Below are 17036 nucleotides of genomic sequence, written 5' to 3'. Positions count from 1 at the left end.
TAATATCCTAATGATTTTTGGCTTAAAAGAAAAATCTATAATTTTGACCCATACAATGCATTTTTGGCTATTGCTACAAATATACCCAAGCGACTTAAGACTGGTTTTGTGGTCCAGGGTCACATATAAGGATAGATCTGTGTGGCTTTTTAGTTCCAGAAACACCATAATGTTATCCATACGACATGTGCACCATATTCCAAATCTTTTGAATGGATACGATAGCGTTGTGCATGGACAAAAACAGCATTTTGACATGTTTAAGATGACAGTTTTTATTTTCTGGTGAAGCATCAAAGGACTAAAATGCCAAAACTGTTCTTTAATGGAAACATTTTTGCATAAAAACATAACATCTTGATGGTTTTGGTTTATCTTTACTAGAGCAAAGCTGGAAAAAATGCCCTCCATTCCCGAGGAACCTGAGGTGCCTGAGAATGAGGTGGAACGTTTCACCATGCCTGACTTTGTCAAGCCGCTCTACGATCTGGATGTAGTTGAGGGCAGAGAGGCTGTGCTCAGGTGCAAAGTGGCTGGCCTGCCGTATCCAGCCATAATCTGGTTTCACAATGGCAAGAGGATTGACAGCACAGAGGACAGAAAAATGACACAGTGTAAGTTAGTTGATAATATAATTCAATTCTCTTACAGTCTGCTAAGCTTTTCCGGAAAGCAGTCCCTGTGGAAATGATAGTGTGAGTGTCGGGAATAGCAGGAATATGAAGTGTTTGTTCTCTATGTTGTCTCTTCTGTAGTCAGAGATGTTCACAGCCTGGTGATCCGCTCTGTTTGTCATGCCCACGGAGGAGTTTACAAGTGTGTCATATCCAATAAGGTGGGCAAGGCCACCTGCTATGCCCATCTTTATGTGACAGGTGAGTTTAATATATCAATGGCTTCTGCTAGCTATGTTTGACAACTTGAATACATTAGAAAAAGTGCATCTTTTTCAAGCAAAAGGACTTGAGAAGCTCACCAGTAAGTTAAAAAAAAGCTTTTTTTTAAAACTTGTTTTTCATATATTATATGACCAGAATTGTCCTAAATTAATTGGTCAAATGGTGTTTTAAAAATATTTTTCTTTGAATTTGCAGTGCCTATTGCTGACGTGAGTTACTCCACAAAGGATTAGTTAGACACTCCCAAGTTAGCAGCCCGATGAGCGCCATAGATATTACCACAGCTTATTTCTGGGTTTTTTCCATATCCCAGACTGTTCAAAGCAATACTACAATTTGAAAAATAGCGAGAGACTCCTCTGGCACCAAATAAATATTCTGACTGACACTTTTGCTGTTTTAGACATCCTTCCTGACCCGCCAGATGGGGCCCCAGTCATTGAGTCCATCACTGGCAAGACTATCACGCTAAGCTGGAGGAAACCCAGAAGACTGGATCCGTCCATTGGTATAATTATGCATGTTATTTATGTATATATTCATTTAATTTAGAAACTCTTCTTGAACTGTAGCATTCTCATTTAAAGGTTTGAAGCTCCCCAAAGGAACATTTTAATTGGTCAGTGGTTGCTCTTTCATAGCTGTAGGATTATAGAGCTATTCTTAATGGAGTTCCCAGTTATGTTTGATTTAAAATATCCATTGTTTCTCAGATGCTTCCCTAAAATACTTTAGGGGAAATGAAAATAGACACAAATGTTGACATATCTGAAACTCTAAAGACAAATTTGAAATGATTGGGAGTTTTTTAAGTGCAAAACCAGTGAAGCAAGGCTCTTAAAACTGAAATGTGTCATTTCTGCACCACTAATTGCACCAGAAGTGCAACTTGATTAGGTTCTCAACCAATAGTGTGAGTTTGGGACAGGACTTTCTGTTTTGTGACCAGTGGCTCTCTTCTTAATCTTATTGTGGTCTTGGACAAATAGAGATATTAAAGGATTAGTTTGACAATAAAGGAATATTCTGTTGTCTTTCATGTCATTTCAATGAATAGAAACAGATGCTTTCAAGCTTCAAAAATTATTCAAAAGCACCACAGAAGCATAATAAATATGGAACTTTTGCACTGTATTTTAAGTCTTCTAAAGCCATAGGACAGCTTTGTGTAACAAAAATGATTGAATTTAACAAATATGTAATGATAAGTTACACAATTGTCATTTTTAGGTGAACTTTTCCATTATAAAGAGATATAATTTGTGAAACTGGACTTATAGAGCTATTCTTAATGGAGTTCCCAGTTATGTTTGATTTAAAATATCCATTGTTTCTCAGATGCTTCCCTAAAATACTTTAGGGGAAATGAAAATAGACACAAATGTTGACATATCTGAAACTCTAAAGACAAATTTGAAATGATTGGGAGTTTTTTAAGTGCAAAACCAGTGAAGCAAGGCTCTTAAAACTGAAATGTGTCATTTCTGCACCACTAATTGCACCAGAAGTGCAACTTGATTAGGTTCTCAACCAATAGTGTGAGTTTGGGACAGGACTTTCTGTTTTGTGACCAGTGGCTCTCTTCTTAATCTTATTGTGGTCTTGGACAAATAGAGATATTAAAGGATTAGTTTGACAATAAAGGAATATTCTGTTGTCTTTCATGTCATTTCAATGAATAGAAACAGATGCTTTCAAGCTTCAAAAATTATTCAAAAGCACCACAGAAGCATAATAAATATGGAACTTTTGCACTGTATTTTAAGTCTTCTAAAGCCATAGGACAGCTTTGTGTAACAAAAATGATTGAATTTAACAAATATGTAATGATAAGTTACACAATTGTCATTTTTAGGTGAACTTTTCCATTATAAAGAGATATCATTTGTGAAACTGGACCACAAAACCAGTCATAAGGGTCAATTTTATGAAATTGAGATGTATGCATCATCTTAAAGCTGAATAAATAATCTTTCCATTGATGTATGGTTTGTTAGGATAGGACAATATTTGGCCTGAAAATCTGAAATCTGAACATGATCTTTACTTATCCTAATGATTTTTGGGAAAATTTTGACCCATACAATGTATTGTTGGCTATTCCTACAAATATACCTGTGCTATTTTGTGCTCCAGGGTCACATTTGTGATCTTTATTTCCAAGAGTCGCTCTATTGGCATCCTCTCTTTATACTAAATGTACTCTCTCAGCATACAGTAAATATTGATAGAGCAACAGTGTGGTGACGCTAGTTGGATAACATCACAGATGATTAACCTGACCTCCTCTTATTTCCTTAACACATTTCCAAGTATGGCCACCAGCTAAATATAGTTTACTAGCACTGTGGTACCGTAACATTTTATTTATTGCTTTCCAACAGATATTCTATGTCTTGGTGATGTTGTTGGAAACAATCACAGATTTACTGCTGAATTGACTGCCTAAGCCATGTGTCCTTGTTCCATATTGTCAAATGCTGTTCCTCTCTTTGCAGTGTATTTGAAAAATGTATCGGAAGTAATCAGATTTCCTTTTTTGGTTTTGGCTTTCAAACTTAATGCAAAAAGATTTTTATTTTTATTTCCAGATCCTAGCTCCGTGATGTATGCTGTTCAGCAGCAAGCTCTAGGGTCGATCCAGTGGACCATCATCGCCTCTTGCCTGAAACAGACCATCTATACCATTACCAATCTGTCTAAAGGTGTCCGCTACGCCTTCAGGGTGCTATCAATCACCAGCAAGGCCTTTAGCAAGCCATCGCCTGCCACCGAGCCAGTGCAGCTGCTAGATAGAGGTATGCCTCAGCAGACAAGGACAGCCACAGTCAGACGGGTCAATGAGATGTATGAGTTACTGCAAGAGACTGGCTTTTATCTCTCCGTCTGCAGGTCCGTACCTCCAGGAGGCTCCTGTAATCATTGACAAGCCGGACATTGTGTATATGGTGGAGAAGCAGCCCTTAAGCATCACAGTCACTCTCAACCACGTCAATGCATCGGTCACGTGGAAGAGGTATTTTGCATTTTGATTGCATTGAATCATTTTGGAATGGCTATACGTATTTGCTATGCTTAATAATTATACATAACTTATGAAACTGTTGATACAATACTTAAAGGGATAAATTGCTCAAATTATAATACTCTCATCATTTACTCATTCTCATGTTGTTTCTTCTGTCAAACACACAAAAAAAAATGTTTAGCAGATGATCTTTTACATACAATAAAAGTGGTTAGGAATGTATACTTGCAAGCTTTAAGATAAAAAAGCGCCATAATATTTGTCCATATGATTATTAAATAAAAGTCCTGTCTTCCACCCTTTCAATTCATGATACAAAGGCAAATATAGACATTCAGTGCCATTGTTCCTGTGTTAATAATTGTTTGTAGCTATGATCTATTAATATGCCTCAAAAGCTATTAATATTCATATTTTTTTACTTTATACATTTTCAGATATTTATGAGTGAAGTTAGAAAATGACTGTCATTTCTGCAAATGCATTTTGATTGTATTAAATCAATTACAGATCTTATGCTTTTTTGATATGCCTAATAATTATTCAAAATTTAAATGATTAAAATGCTCAAAAATGAAAATTCGGTCATCATTTACTCATTTATACTTCTTCATGTTGTTTCTTAAATCTAATGCAAAAGGAGAAATTTATAAGAATGTCCGAGCTGCTTTTTTACATACATGAAAAGTGGGAGTTTATAATTGCAAGCCTCAAAATACACAAAAAGTACAATTATAGTAGTGTGCATATGACTCGTTTGCATTGCTGTAAGTCTTCTGTATCCATACAACAGCTTTGTGTCTTGACCAGAAAAAATAAGTCGTTGCTTTATGCCTTCTATCCTTTTCAAATCATGATTCCCAGGATAACTTTGATTAGACGTGCAGTGCAAGTTTTTCCTATGCTAATAATTCTTTGTTGCTATAATTTAAGATAGCACTGTATTAGTATTCCTCAAATATTTTTGTTAGGGTTTGTTCAGAATGCCTAAACAGTTTTCTCAGAGTTACACTTATTTGCATACTGGATTCCATTCGGTCTTTTGTTTCTTGCATCTATTAAAATGTATAGTCATATAACCTAAAATATCAACACCATCCTTTTGCTTTTGCAAGGACATGAATGTAGTTGACCAAAAGAAAACCAGTAGTTATTCTGCCTTTATGTTTTCAGAGGGGCAGTGACATTGTCTAACAGACCGGGTCTGTTTGAGTTGAGCATGCCTGATGATGACCAGCATACACTGAAGCTATGCAAGGTAAAGAGCAGTGATGTTGGTCAGCTCACGTCTATCGCCAGCAACAAGTATGGCAGCGACACATGCACCCTAACCCTGGAAATGGCAGGTACGTTGCTGTGTATGTGTTTGTTATTATTGCACATAATCTGAGTCTCATTGATTTCTCTGTCTCTAGTGGCACCAACTTTTGAGACCATCATGGAAGACCTGGATGTGAATGTAGGTGAGACTCCTCGTTTTGCGGTGGTGGTTGAAGGAAAGCCCGTCCCAGACATCCTCTGGTATAAGGTGTGTGTTTTTGTTGTAGTGCATGTACCATTTAATTAGAAAATAGTTTTCGAGGATTTATGTTCTATTAAATATGGTTCTCTTTTAATAAATCTACATTTGTGGCAGTGAAAACCTATAATACTCAACAAACTCGCCTTTATATATATGCTTGACGCCTTATAAATAGTAGTAAAAAAAATAGCCCATTTAATTTGAAAAATCATTGTAAGTACAAAAATGTCCACATATAATGTTACCATTATAAATATAATAATACATTTAAAAATGTTACAGAGGGCAACTAGGAACGCTTGTGCTTTAGATTTGTTTTTAAAAATCCCAATTCTTTGAAGCCAAAAATTCTTGCTGTTTCACCATAAGCCGTTCCTGACACTCATGCTGAGGTAGATGTTTGTTGTTTTCATATCAATTCTAGTCACTGAGGGTTTAGCTGAGGGTTCATCTCTTTTCTATTTCCCATGTACACCTGGAAAAACTTACTTTAAATGTAGATCTGACTTTCATTCAGATCTTGAAGTCAAACCATGTCAGCCCCTTTTCCACCCGCTGATCTCACTAACACTGCTTGCATGATATTTCCTTCAGCCATATCCCTGAGGGCATTATCACATCCTGTAAATCATGCTAATATATGCTTTGAATGGTACTGTTGGATATCCCATCTCTTGCCTCAAGGCTTTGCCTTCTATTTAATTCGTCACTACCCTGTTCACCTCAAACCCACACAAAAGCATTTTAAATTCAAATCACAACAGTTGGATGGCCACTCAGTTGTTTTTCTCTGATTTTCAGGGAGACACCCTGCTGTCCGAAAGCAGCCATTTCACATTTGTGTACGATGACAATGAATGTTCTCTAGTGGTACTGAACACTCAAGCCGATGACTCAGGAGTTTACACCTGTACTGCTAAGAATCTGGCCGGTTCTGTGTCCTGCAAGGCTGAGCTGACTGTCCACATCGGTAAGCACTTTCACTTGAATGAAGGAGGTTTTGTTTCTAAGCACGTTGACTTGTGTCCTAACCAGGTGAGATGGAATAAAGCGATAAATCCAGCACTGTCATGGGGCCAAAGATAACATTTTGTATGGGTGATTCCCTTGTCCATCTCCAGTTCCAATGAGTTTCTGAATTATGGGGATACTATTAATTTCCTTAAGATTACGATTAGGAATTTTTTGTTGCAAGTGACCCCTTCCTAAAATATCAGTCAAATATCAAAAAGTCAGAAAATTGTATAATTTATACTGAATGAGAAATATTATGTGTAAAAATGAATTTAACATATACTGTATAACATATAAATTTGTTATTTCAAAATATCAAAAAATATATATTTTTTAATTAATTGCACAAATGTGTTTAGCTTTTTTTGACAATATATATTGTTCTAAAGCAACTTTATAGAAAAAAATGTTAACAAAGCACAACAAAACATACAATCATACAATAAAGTTTTCAAACCGTTTATGTACGTACTGTATGCACACTTGAAAGAAAAAAAAAAAATGTGAATAAAATTGACAATACACATTTATTTTATTTATTCAAATATATGTATTTTGTGTATGTAAAATGGTAGTGAATGTGTTGAAATGTTTCAGAAAAATGTAAAAAGTTTATTAAACCCATAGTGCATGTGTAGCCTGATCAAACAAAACTTGCCAATTCATTTGACTGGCTTTTAGAAATTAACTTTGTAATTTCTGTGTCTAGCTAAAGAGTACAAAGACGACCCCATGGAGGATGAGGCATCCATCTTAAGAAAGATGCGTAGGCTCACTGATTACTATGACGTGCACAAGGAAATTGGGAGGTGAGTCATCCGCCCGGAGCCTCACTTGGACATGCACCATTTATTTCTACTGATTTCCTCTGTCGGCCTAGAAACTCAAAAAGCCGACTCCATCAGCTCTTGCTGTTGACAGATCTCAGGTCTTCTGACTCATCACACACGTCTAAGGTTTAATAAAGCATCAGCTGAGGAAAGGGTTGGCACATTATTGAAAATGCACTTTTGGTAGGGAAGTATGCAATTTCAAGCTCCACAATCAAAGAATGATTCAGCCACTTCAGAAGAGGCCACAAGACCCTTTCTCAATTTTTCTCAAGTTGTAAAAAATGGGATCTCTGTGCCTCATATAGACAAGGTTTGCACAGCTTCTGTACTGAGTAACTACCCAGAAGCCCTTAATATAAATATTAGGGCTGTCTGTTTAAAGCAGTATGTTCAGTAATATGGACATAAACAGTACATTAGATACATCTAAAACCATTTGCATATTCAGGGATTCACTTATCTTCCACAGCAATGTCTTTTAATGATCTTTATTTGGGGTTTTCGTATGCAAATATTGATCTAAATTAATTAATCAATATATTATGCAATTAAATCAACACCTCCAGTCAATATGCGCATCATACTCCTCAAACCATGTCAGTTTTGAACCTGGTCAGATTAGCATCAATGCGACTTTGAAGCTGTTTAATATATAAAGACCATCAAAGCCACATTTGAAAGGGAGGGTTATTTGTTTAACACAATGGTACACTGAGCGCTCGACTGGGCAGAGTGGAGTGCAGCCATTGTGGCGCTGTATCTCTGCTCTGCATGCTGTCGCTCTTTCTGTGCTTTAATTATAATCTTTATGGCCGACTGCCACCGTTCTATTAAGACCCTGAACCCGCTGCAAACAGACACATGCTACAGCTCTACACGCATAATAGCTCTTTTCCAAAACCTAGTGAGCTGTCTGCTCTAAAAGGATGTTAAGGCATCATAGGTGCACTCTTTGATACCTTGTATATTTTGGCAACATTTTGACCACAGATGGTGAACAAAAAAGTTGGTTATAAATATGCATTTCGTTCATTACTAACAAATATTAATGTGAATGTTCACAAATTAGAATTTTTCACAATATTTAGATACATACAGTCTGTATGTAAAAAAGTTTTGGGTCTATAAGATTTTTAAATATTTTGAAAGTCTCCTATGCTCACCAAGGCTGAAGTTATTTGATCAAAATACAGTAAAAACAGTAATATTGTGACATACTATTACAGTTTAAACATCTCTTTTCAATGTTAATATATTTTATAATGGAATTTAATTCTGTGATGGCAAAGCTGATTTTTCAGCAGCCATTACTCCAATCTTCGGTGTCACATGACCATTCAGAAATCTTTCTATTATACTGATTTGGTGCTCAAGAAAGTTTTTTTTATTTTTATCGGTGTTGAAAATAGTTGTGCTACTTACTGGTAATATTTTTATCTAAACCGTGATACATTTCTGTCACTGTTGATCAGTTTGTCCTTGCTGAATCTTTCTCTCTCTCGGTCAATAAATACATTTACATTTAGTCATTTATCCAAAGCGACTTACAATTAGGAATAAAATAAAATAAATACTGAACCCAATCTTTTGAATGGTAGTGTATTTTTATGCGTTCCTATTGAATATTAGATCATAAGATTAGCAACATGCTAATGGCAAACTCTATTGAAATTAATTGATTAATAAAGAGTTTTTGTACAAATTGTGACCCAAATCACAGCTTCCCAGTCAATGGCAAGGAAATTCACTTGTTTTGGAACAGAGCTATTATTAAACACACAGTATTGCCTACAGTGAGACAAGGTGAACACAATTACACTACAGCATGGGGGTAAGAGCAGAGTTAACTGATGGACTGGTATTGTGCAAGAAACTCCAACGAAACAGGAAAAATAGCAGTAAAACACCCATTTGCAGTAATGCAATCAATAGGCATTGCATAGTCATGTTACTGTGAATTGCAGTAAATCTGTATTCAGTTAGATTGGTCATTTTTAAAAGTGAAGAGTGTAATTTCTGTGCTGCTAGTGACATGCAAAGAAATCGTGACATACACTTCACTTTTAAATTAAATAAGCATTGAATATTCATATATTCTTTTCATTGGCTGAATTATGCTATTGCTCCACTGATTATCAGTTAGTTTGCTGTTGACACCTGTTAAAACACCGTTCACCTTTCAGGGCTGTACAGTGCGACATAAAAACTGGTCTGTGCGATGAATAAATTTACCACTTGGAACATCAGTGCCTGTTTAAGTGATGAACTCCATTACTTGTGTTTGTTTCAGACATGATAACAGACGTTTTATACTTGTGCTACAACTTTTTGGCCTGTGCTACAAAACTTTCAACCTCTGTAGCACCAGTGCTATGTGAAAAAAAAGTTAACGTACAGCCCTGCCTTTTTTCCCCAAACAAATGTTCTATTTTCTATGGTTTGATGAGAAATGTTCTTTCCTTAGAGGGGCGTTCTCATATGTGAAACGAGTGATACAGAAAGCGGGAAAGATTGAATATGCAGCCAAGTTCATTTCTGCTCGGGCTAAACGGAAGGCCTCCGCTCTGAGAGAGCTGAACATCCTGTCTCATCTAGACCATGAGAGGATCCTCTACTTTCACGATGCCTTCGAGAAGAAGAATGCTGTTATCATCATTACAGAGCTGTATCCTTTAACTTCTCTGAGAGCTTTAAGGATCGCCGGCCATAAAAGCAAGTTTAATTAAATGAAGTTTTATTTTGAACTCTGTGACATTTAAAGTTTGTCATGATGAACTATCATCTTGTAGTTCATTGTGAGTCAGACGTACAGATGAATAGTGCCCTTCTGCGCTGAGAGTTGCTACATATGCTTGTGTAATCTGTACCCTATATATTCACACCTGCCTTAGAATCGTTCCGGTGTGTATTGCTTCAGTCCATCTGTGCTTTGACTGTCACAACTAGTTGGCTTATGTGTCCTTCAGGGCAATGTCTCTTGGGAAGACACACAAAGAAAGGACATCTTACATAAAACATGCACTTAAATTGATATAATCACACAGCGGAGTCTAAAAGTCTGGAATTCAAATCAAATTTGATCAGAAAGTTTTAGGCTTTTGAAAAATTGAAAACACAAAAGTTTCTGCACTATTTCTAGACTGCAAAAGAAAAACAAACCAAATACTAAGACGTTCTTTTTTTTTATTTGAACACTGAACTTAAACTGTTGTGATTATAATTTGCAATGAAAAAAAATGTTTTAAATGAAATGGTGTGTAAAATAGATGCATTTTCACTTGTGATAACTATCTGTATAACTATCTCACATCCAATCTGGCACAATCACACTTCCTCTCACACGTTGTAGTGATGATGAGTTGATCACAAGCTTTGCCCCATCACTGTGATTGTCCTTGACAATGTGTAAAGATGCCATGAGGAGCTTCTCGAAAGGCTTACAAAGAAATCAACAGTAATGGAGTCAGAGGTTGGTGAACAAGTTTGACCTTTCAAAGTGACCAGAAAAGTTTCAAATGTTTGAGCAGACTATTGTCACATTTGGTTTGTCGTGGGCCATTTGTCTTTGCATCTCCTAGTTATCGAGAGGATAAAGAATGTATTCTTTTCAGAATTTCTGTAGGGACAGGACTAGCAAAAGTGACGTGTGTCCCTAAACTGTCTGAATTGTTTACTGCAGATCCGATCCAGTGTGAGGCAGCTGTTGGAGGGTATTAGCTATCTTCATCAGCATGATATACTTCATCTAGACATAAAGGTAAATGTTATGTAATTTGCTGTCATTACCATTTACTTCCATAAGTAAGGAATAATCACGGTAAGGAAACGATGTGTTGACTAGACTCCTCTTTTTTCTGCTCAGCCTGATAATATCCTCATGACAGACCCTAGTAGTGATCAGATCCGCATATGTGATTTTGGAAATGCTGTAAAGTTCATGCCTGATGAGGCACAGTACTGCAAATATGGCACTCCAGAATTTGTCGCCCCAGAGATTGTTAACCAGACACCCATCTCCAAGGCAACGGACATCTGGTAATGCACCTGGTCCCTCCATCACAAAACAGCTCTTGAACAAATCTGTATGCAGCCTCTAAAGTATCATGAATACATTAGTGCCTCACAATTCCACTTTTTTTTCTTAAAGGCCTGTTGGAGTTCTAACATACTTATGGTAGGATTATTTCAATTGTGTCTATTAGAATAAAAATATCTATGTAATTTTACATTATATGATGTTAATTTTTTAGAGTTTAGTGTTATGCAGTTGTATATTATAAAAATATATGTTTACTTAGAATGTTCATCACTAATACAGTATCTTCAGTTAGACTTCAACAAACAACTCTATTTTGCAGTCTCACTGGAGTTTCTCCTTTTGCTGGAGAAAACGACCGCAGTTCTGTTCTCAACATCAGGAACTATAATGTAGCTTTTGAAGAAAGCATGTTTACCGACCTCTGCCATGAAGCTAAGGGATTCGTCATTAAACTGCTGGTGGCTGATAGATTGTAAGTGGAATCTACGGTGCTTATCTGCAGCACCACACCACACTGTTGATCATTTATTGTCGAGAAAATTATTTCTACTGCTATGAGCGCTTTGTGTTAACTGGCAATTTGTTTAATGTTGTTTTATCTGCAGGAGACCCAATGCTAATGAATGTCTTCGGCACCCCTGGTTCAAGGTAACGACAGAGTAGAAGAGTAAAGAAATGCTCCTTTAGACCCATGGCTATCCAAATATGTTATTTAAACTAATACAGCATCAAGTTAATTTAAGTTTTAAACATTTTAGATCAAAGTATTTAATGGAAAAAGTTATTTACCGTGATTGTTAAAATACATATTTCATTCTTTTAGACCCTGAATAAGGGTAAGAGCATCAGCACAGAGTCCCTCAAAAAGTTTATGTCCAGAAGAAAATGGCAGGTAAGATAATTTTAATGACTTTTGTTCAGTGCTTAATACATTATAGATTCTTTTAGTATGTCATTGTAACAATGCTCACATATCTCTTTTAGCGATCCCTTATCAGCTATAAATCTAAGATGATGATGAGGTTTATACCCGAGTTACTGGATGACTCCTCCAGCCACATTTCCATTGCTGTTCCACGACATCTGAAACAAGGCTCACCACCACCATCATCATCTTCAGATTCGGATGAAGACATTGATGAGCTGCCTTTTATCCCAATGCCCATAAACATGGAATTCTCAGGTTCTAGAATGTCACTGACTGAAATTGTAGGGGATGATGAAATGACAGGTAGACCGAATGGAAATGCTGAGAGGCCTGCTTCAAGCCATCAGAAGTCAGAGCCCATGGAAGTGGAGATGTCAGAGAAAGAGGGTGGAGATGCAGCTGCTAGGGGTAGAGCCAGGAAGAGGTCAACACAAGATGATGAAAAAGGCTCATCTGATGAAGAACCAGCAGAATTGGCCAAAAAAGCAGAACACGCAAAGAGACCAATGCGCAGAGGTTCAAGCATGGAGTCAGATGAGCCAGAGGGAGCACGTCGCAGAGGAGAGTTGCGCAGAGGGAGCTCGGCTGACAGTGCCCTACAGCTCCACGTCAAACCAGAGGAGGGCACAGAAGAAAGCTCTACCGATGGAAGTAGAATTCTACAAAAGTCAGTATCTATGGAGCTTCCAAGGAGAAGCCCAAGTCCAGGAGCTGCAAAGCTGAGCCAGGAAGACTATGCCCTGAAATTGGAACTTATGAGGCAGAGACTTCTCAGGGGTGGCTCTGTAGACAACAAGATGAGTGGATTACGAGGCCCATTGCTGGAGACATTAGGCATGGGGGATGAGAAGCGCTATGTGCGGGGGTCTCGCCTTGGTAACCCTCCGCTTGTTAGAGCAGCATCCAGCGAGTCTCCTAGAGATGATATCCCAAAGACCAAGATACTCCGCAAGAGTGCTTCCTTCAGCCAGGGTGATTCAGAGCCTATGCCCCTGCACCGAAGGATGGGAGCACCTCTAGAGATCCCACTGGCACAAATAGAAGAGAGACGACTGCAGGAAGCTGTTTCTATGTCTGCTCTCACAGAGCCAGTCAAGGATTCTCGCCCCATCACCCCAAAAATTCATACGCCAGAACCAGAGAGACGTGAGAAAGAGAAAATTGAGGAAAAAGAGTCAGCTGTCTACAAGGACAATAAATCCGAAGGAGTCATTGTTGTGCCAAAAACTAATGCAGATGAATCCAGAAGTGTAGATCAGAAATCTTGGGAGACTGATGCACAAGAGAAGGTCCAGAGCAAGTTAGAGGAGCCAAGTGAAAAGTCTCAAAAAGTGGATGAAATTAAGCTGAAGACCCCCATAGTAGAGGAAACAATTGAGGAAGAGGAAGAAAGAGAGGATAAAGAACCAGAGAAAGAAGTGGAGCCTCCTGCTCCAGAGATTGAGGTTAAAGAAGTTGAGGATGATGTAAAGGCATCACCAAAGTCTCCAGAGGTCACCATTACCACCAGCTCAATCACGGTGACCCCAACAGCTGCCCCAGCTCCCAGCCCCCAGAGTGTCGTCTCATCCTATGTGACCCCATCAATCCCTGCACATACAGTGCTCCCAGATGGTAGAGTGTCTGCATATGCTAGTATCATGCAGACCATCATGGTACCATCAGTCCATGGATCTAGCCAACCTGATCCTGTTCCTGTGCCTACACCTACACCAACAACCAGCCCACCATCAGTTCCAGTCTATGCACCCATTTCCAGACACATCTCTGAACCAACCCTTTTGTCAACTTCTTCATCCAAACCAGACCTTCGCCAAACCACTGAACATCCTGCAGTCTTTTCTCGGGTTGCCTCAACAGAACATCCTCCTAAAGAGCCAAGTCCTTCTAAGACTCCCACTCGTGCCTCCCCTGAGCGAGAGCCGTCTACTGGAAGCAACATTCAGGACCTTGCATCTGAGGAGGTCTTTGAAGCTCGCTTCAAGAAGCGTGAGTCCTCTCTAACTCGTAGTCTTAAACGCTTCTCATTCCAGAAGACTGAAGAAAAGCCTTCCACCGTTGCTCCAGAAACTGCAGAAGAAATGTATCGCCCAGGGCCAATTGGTGCACCCTTAGAATTTGTTCCAAGGCGGTTGGAGGAGAAGTCCAAGTCAGTTCAGGATCTTCGTGAGGCGGAGAAGGACCCTGGGTTCATGAGGAGACTCTCAATGCGCTTGAAAAGAACCCCATCAGTAGAGAGGCAGGAAGAGAAGCTCAAAGAAGAGGAAGCTTCAGCACCCAGGCGTCGTCTGTCCTGGGCACTGGGACGGAGGGGATCCCAAGAAAAGAAAGAGATTGAGATGGTGAGGTTGGATGGAGGTCCTGAGCCTCCCCCAGAGCCTGAGTCCAAAGCACCCTCAGAGTCACCTATCCTTGCCATGCGCAAGAAGATCGGCAGTACCATGGCAAGCCTATCCACAAGGATTAGGAGCCACTCTGAGGACAGGAAAGACGATAATGAAAGCAAGATGGAGAAGAGGACACCTATATTCACAAAACTGCGTCGTTCCACCTCAGAAGGTGGCAGTCTGAAGAGGATGGGTGTCCCACAGAACCAACTGGCTGCCCAATCAGGGAAAGGGACTTCATCAGAATCACTCGATTCCATGTCAAGCATCCAATCAGAATCAGCTGTTAAAAGTATGCACTTTTTTTTTTGGTTAATGCTCTTAATTTGATCATTCCTTCTTGTTGTTAAAAGGCCGTCATTTTTTTCCAGGTGCAGAAATTGAGCATAGATCACGATGGGACCGCTGGGGGTTGACGAGGGGAAAAAGAGACAAGACGGTTTCCCAACCAGACATCCCAGCTTCCATTGCCAGGGAGAATGGCTCTCTCCGCTCTCGCCAGTACACACGTCTAACATCTGGTATTGCACATCTCATTTTATGCATTTCACAGTAACTTGTGCACAAAAGGAGACACCTATTTGATTACATCCGGTCTTGTTATAAAGATTTACATGTATCATCAATTAATCAATTATGCATATGGACTTGCTTGGGCACAGCTGTGGAAGATAAATTATAGTGCCTGTCTCACTAATCTTTTCACTGATTCTCTCAACAATTAGACTTCCCTCCTGTGTTCCATATCAAACTAAGGGACCACGTTCTCTTGGAGGGAGATCCCGTCACTCTCAGCTGCCTCCCTGCTGGCAGTCCTCACCCACGCATCTCATGGATGAAAGGTCTGATTCAAACTGTAATATAAGCTTCAATGGGACTAAAGATAATATAATCTGACCTAAATTGAGTGCAATATCCTTAACTGAATATACTTAATATAAAATAACTTTGCAGTAATTGTAAGTGTATTATCTCCCTATATTGGCTTCATGTTGTATCTGTAGAAATGAGTTCTTTCACATTATACCGTCTCAGCCAATATGGAGTACTTTGAGAGTTTAAAAAAATGATTAAACGCATATATTTATTGGTATATTGTTCTTTAAAAGTATCTGTGCTGCACTAAACCATAAATTCTAGATGCATTAATAGCAATTGTGCGGACACAAGCAAACCTATTTATTTTTTGGCTATATATAGAAGGATCTCTTTTCAGTCTTTTCAAGTAAATGTCACCTCAAAGTAACAACACCAAAGTCAAAGTCTAAAATGTCAACATTAACATTAGAGCACACCAGGTTGTGGATTTGAGATTATGATTTTGGAAAAAGTTGAAGTTCCCAACTAACAGTTTTGCTTTACAACTTTGTGTATTCTCAGATAAGAAGCCACTTGAGATAGACCCAAGGATGAACATGATATCCTGCCCTGACGGGAGACAGCTGCTAATGATTATGAAGACCACCAAGAAGGATGCAGGGCTTTATGAATGTGTGGCTTCAAACGCACTGGCCTCTGTCACCAGCTCATGCGTTGTGTCCCTTGCTCGTAAGTTTAAGACAAGAATAATCAGAAAGAAAGCTAATGAGGAAGTAAAAGTCTGGCTGATTAGGAAGGAGAATAGATGGGTAAATGAGAAATAGATTGAGAAAACAAAACACTTCTCTCAAACTTGATGTGTCGCTGAAAATGAATGAAATCTCTCATTGAAAACGAATGTGATCTCATCATTTTGTTGCAGAGAAGCGCTGTCATTGTTAAAACCCCTTAAGGAGAAAATAAAGAGAAGAGCTACAATGCAGTGATCCAGAATTTCTCAGAAAAGTAAAGGCTAGAACAGAGATGAAAGTGGGACACAGTGAAAGAACAGTTCAATTTATTTTTTAAGAGTTAGTGCATAACTCATCACAGCAAGACTCAGGAAGAACAGAAATGCCATTGGCTTTCTAACATGGTGAGCAGGCTAATGCACTGCTTATCATTGTGCAAAGCTATTTTCTCCTAGAACAGCAGGCCATAAATTATTCACTCCTTTTTGTGGTTCACAAAGCTGATTAATATGGAAAGGTGACTTGCTAGCAGAGGTGCAAATATTATGTACGTAGTTGCCCTACCTGAGACAGTTTTGTTTTGTTTATTCTTTCTTTTTTCTTTCTTTCTTTCTTTCTTACATTAATGTCTGAAATGTGGATATTATAATATCCCTTTACCTGCAAAGTTTCCATGGTCAAGGGAAAATGTGTAAATTGCAAAAATGTGGAAAAGCATGTGAGTGAGTGAGTGAAGTGACATGTGGCCAAGTATGGTGACCCATACTCGGAATTAGTGCTCTGCATTTATCCCATCCAAAGTGCGCACACACACACAGCAGTGAACACACACACAC

At 38.5% G+C, this 17036-nt stretch overlaps 1 protein-coding gene across 1 annotated transcript in view; it reads left to right on the top strand.

Moving 5' to 3' along the window:
• The window catches only part of spegb (striated muscle enriched protein kinase b), an 87794-nt gene that overhangs the window by 60602 nt on the left and 10156 nt on the right, over positions 1-17036 (top strand). The window contains exons 14-34 of the mRNA XM_016449924.1: positions 385-614; positions 756-875; positions 1303-1407; positions 3491-3697; positions 3792-3915; positions 5101-5273; positions 5343-5455; positions 6251-6419; positions 7173-7272; positions 9761-9961; positions 10708-10765; positions 10976-11053; positions 11159-11331; positions 11444-11470; positions 11655-11807; positions 11941-11983; positions 12159-12227; positions 12320-14942; positions 15022-15171; positions 15376-15492; positions 16031-16198. Of these exons, the coding sequence (XP_016305410.1) occupies positions 385-614; positions 756-875; positions 1303-1407; positions 3491-3697; positions 3792-3915; positions 5101-5273; positions 5343-5455; positions 6251-6419; positions 7173-7272; positions 9761-9961; positions 10708-10765; positions 10976-11053; positions 11159-11331; positions 11444-11470; positions 11655-11807; positions 11941-11983; positions 12159-12227; positions 12320-14942; positions 15022-15171; positions 15376-15492; positions 16031-16198 (5201 nt within the window). The remainder of the gene's footprint in view (positions 1-384; positions 615-755; positions 876-1302; positions 1408-3490; positions 3698-3791; positions 3916-5100; positions 5274-5342; positions 5456-6250; positions 6420-7172; positions 7273-9760; positions 9962-10707; positions 10766-10975; positions 11054-11158; positions 11332-11443; positions 11471-11654; positions 11808-11940; positions 11984-12158; positions 12228-12319; positions 14943-15021; positions 15172-15375; positions 15493-16030; positions 16199-17036) is intronic.

Source organism: Sinocyclocheilus anshuiensis, unplaced genomic scaffold (genome assembly GCF_001515605.1).
Source record: "Sinocyclocheilus anshuiensis isolate Anshui unplaced genomic scaffold, SAMN03320099.WGS_v1.1 scaffold627, whole genome shotgun sequence".
Taxonomy (NCBI): Eukaryota; Metazoa; Chordata; class Actinopteri; order Cypriniformes; family Cyprinidae; genus Sinocyclocheilus; species Sinocyclocheilus anshuiensis.
Note: the sequence above shows the minus strand (reverse complement) of the source record. Positions and strands in the feature narration are given on the sequence as shown.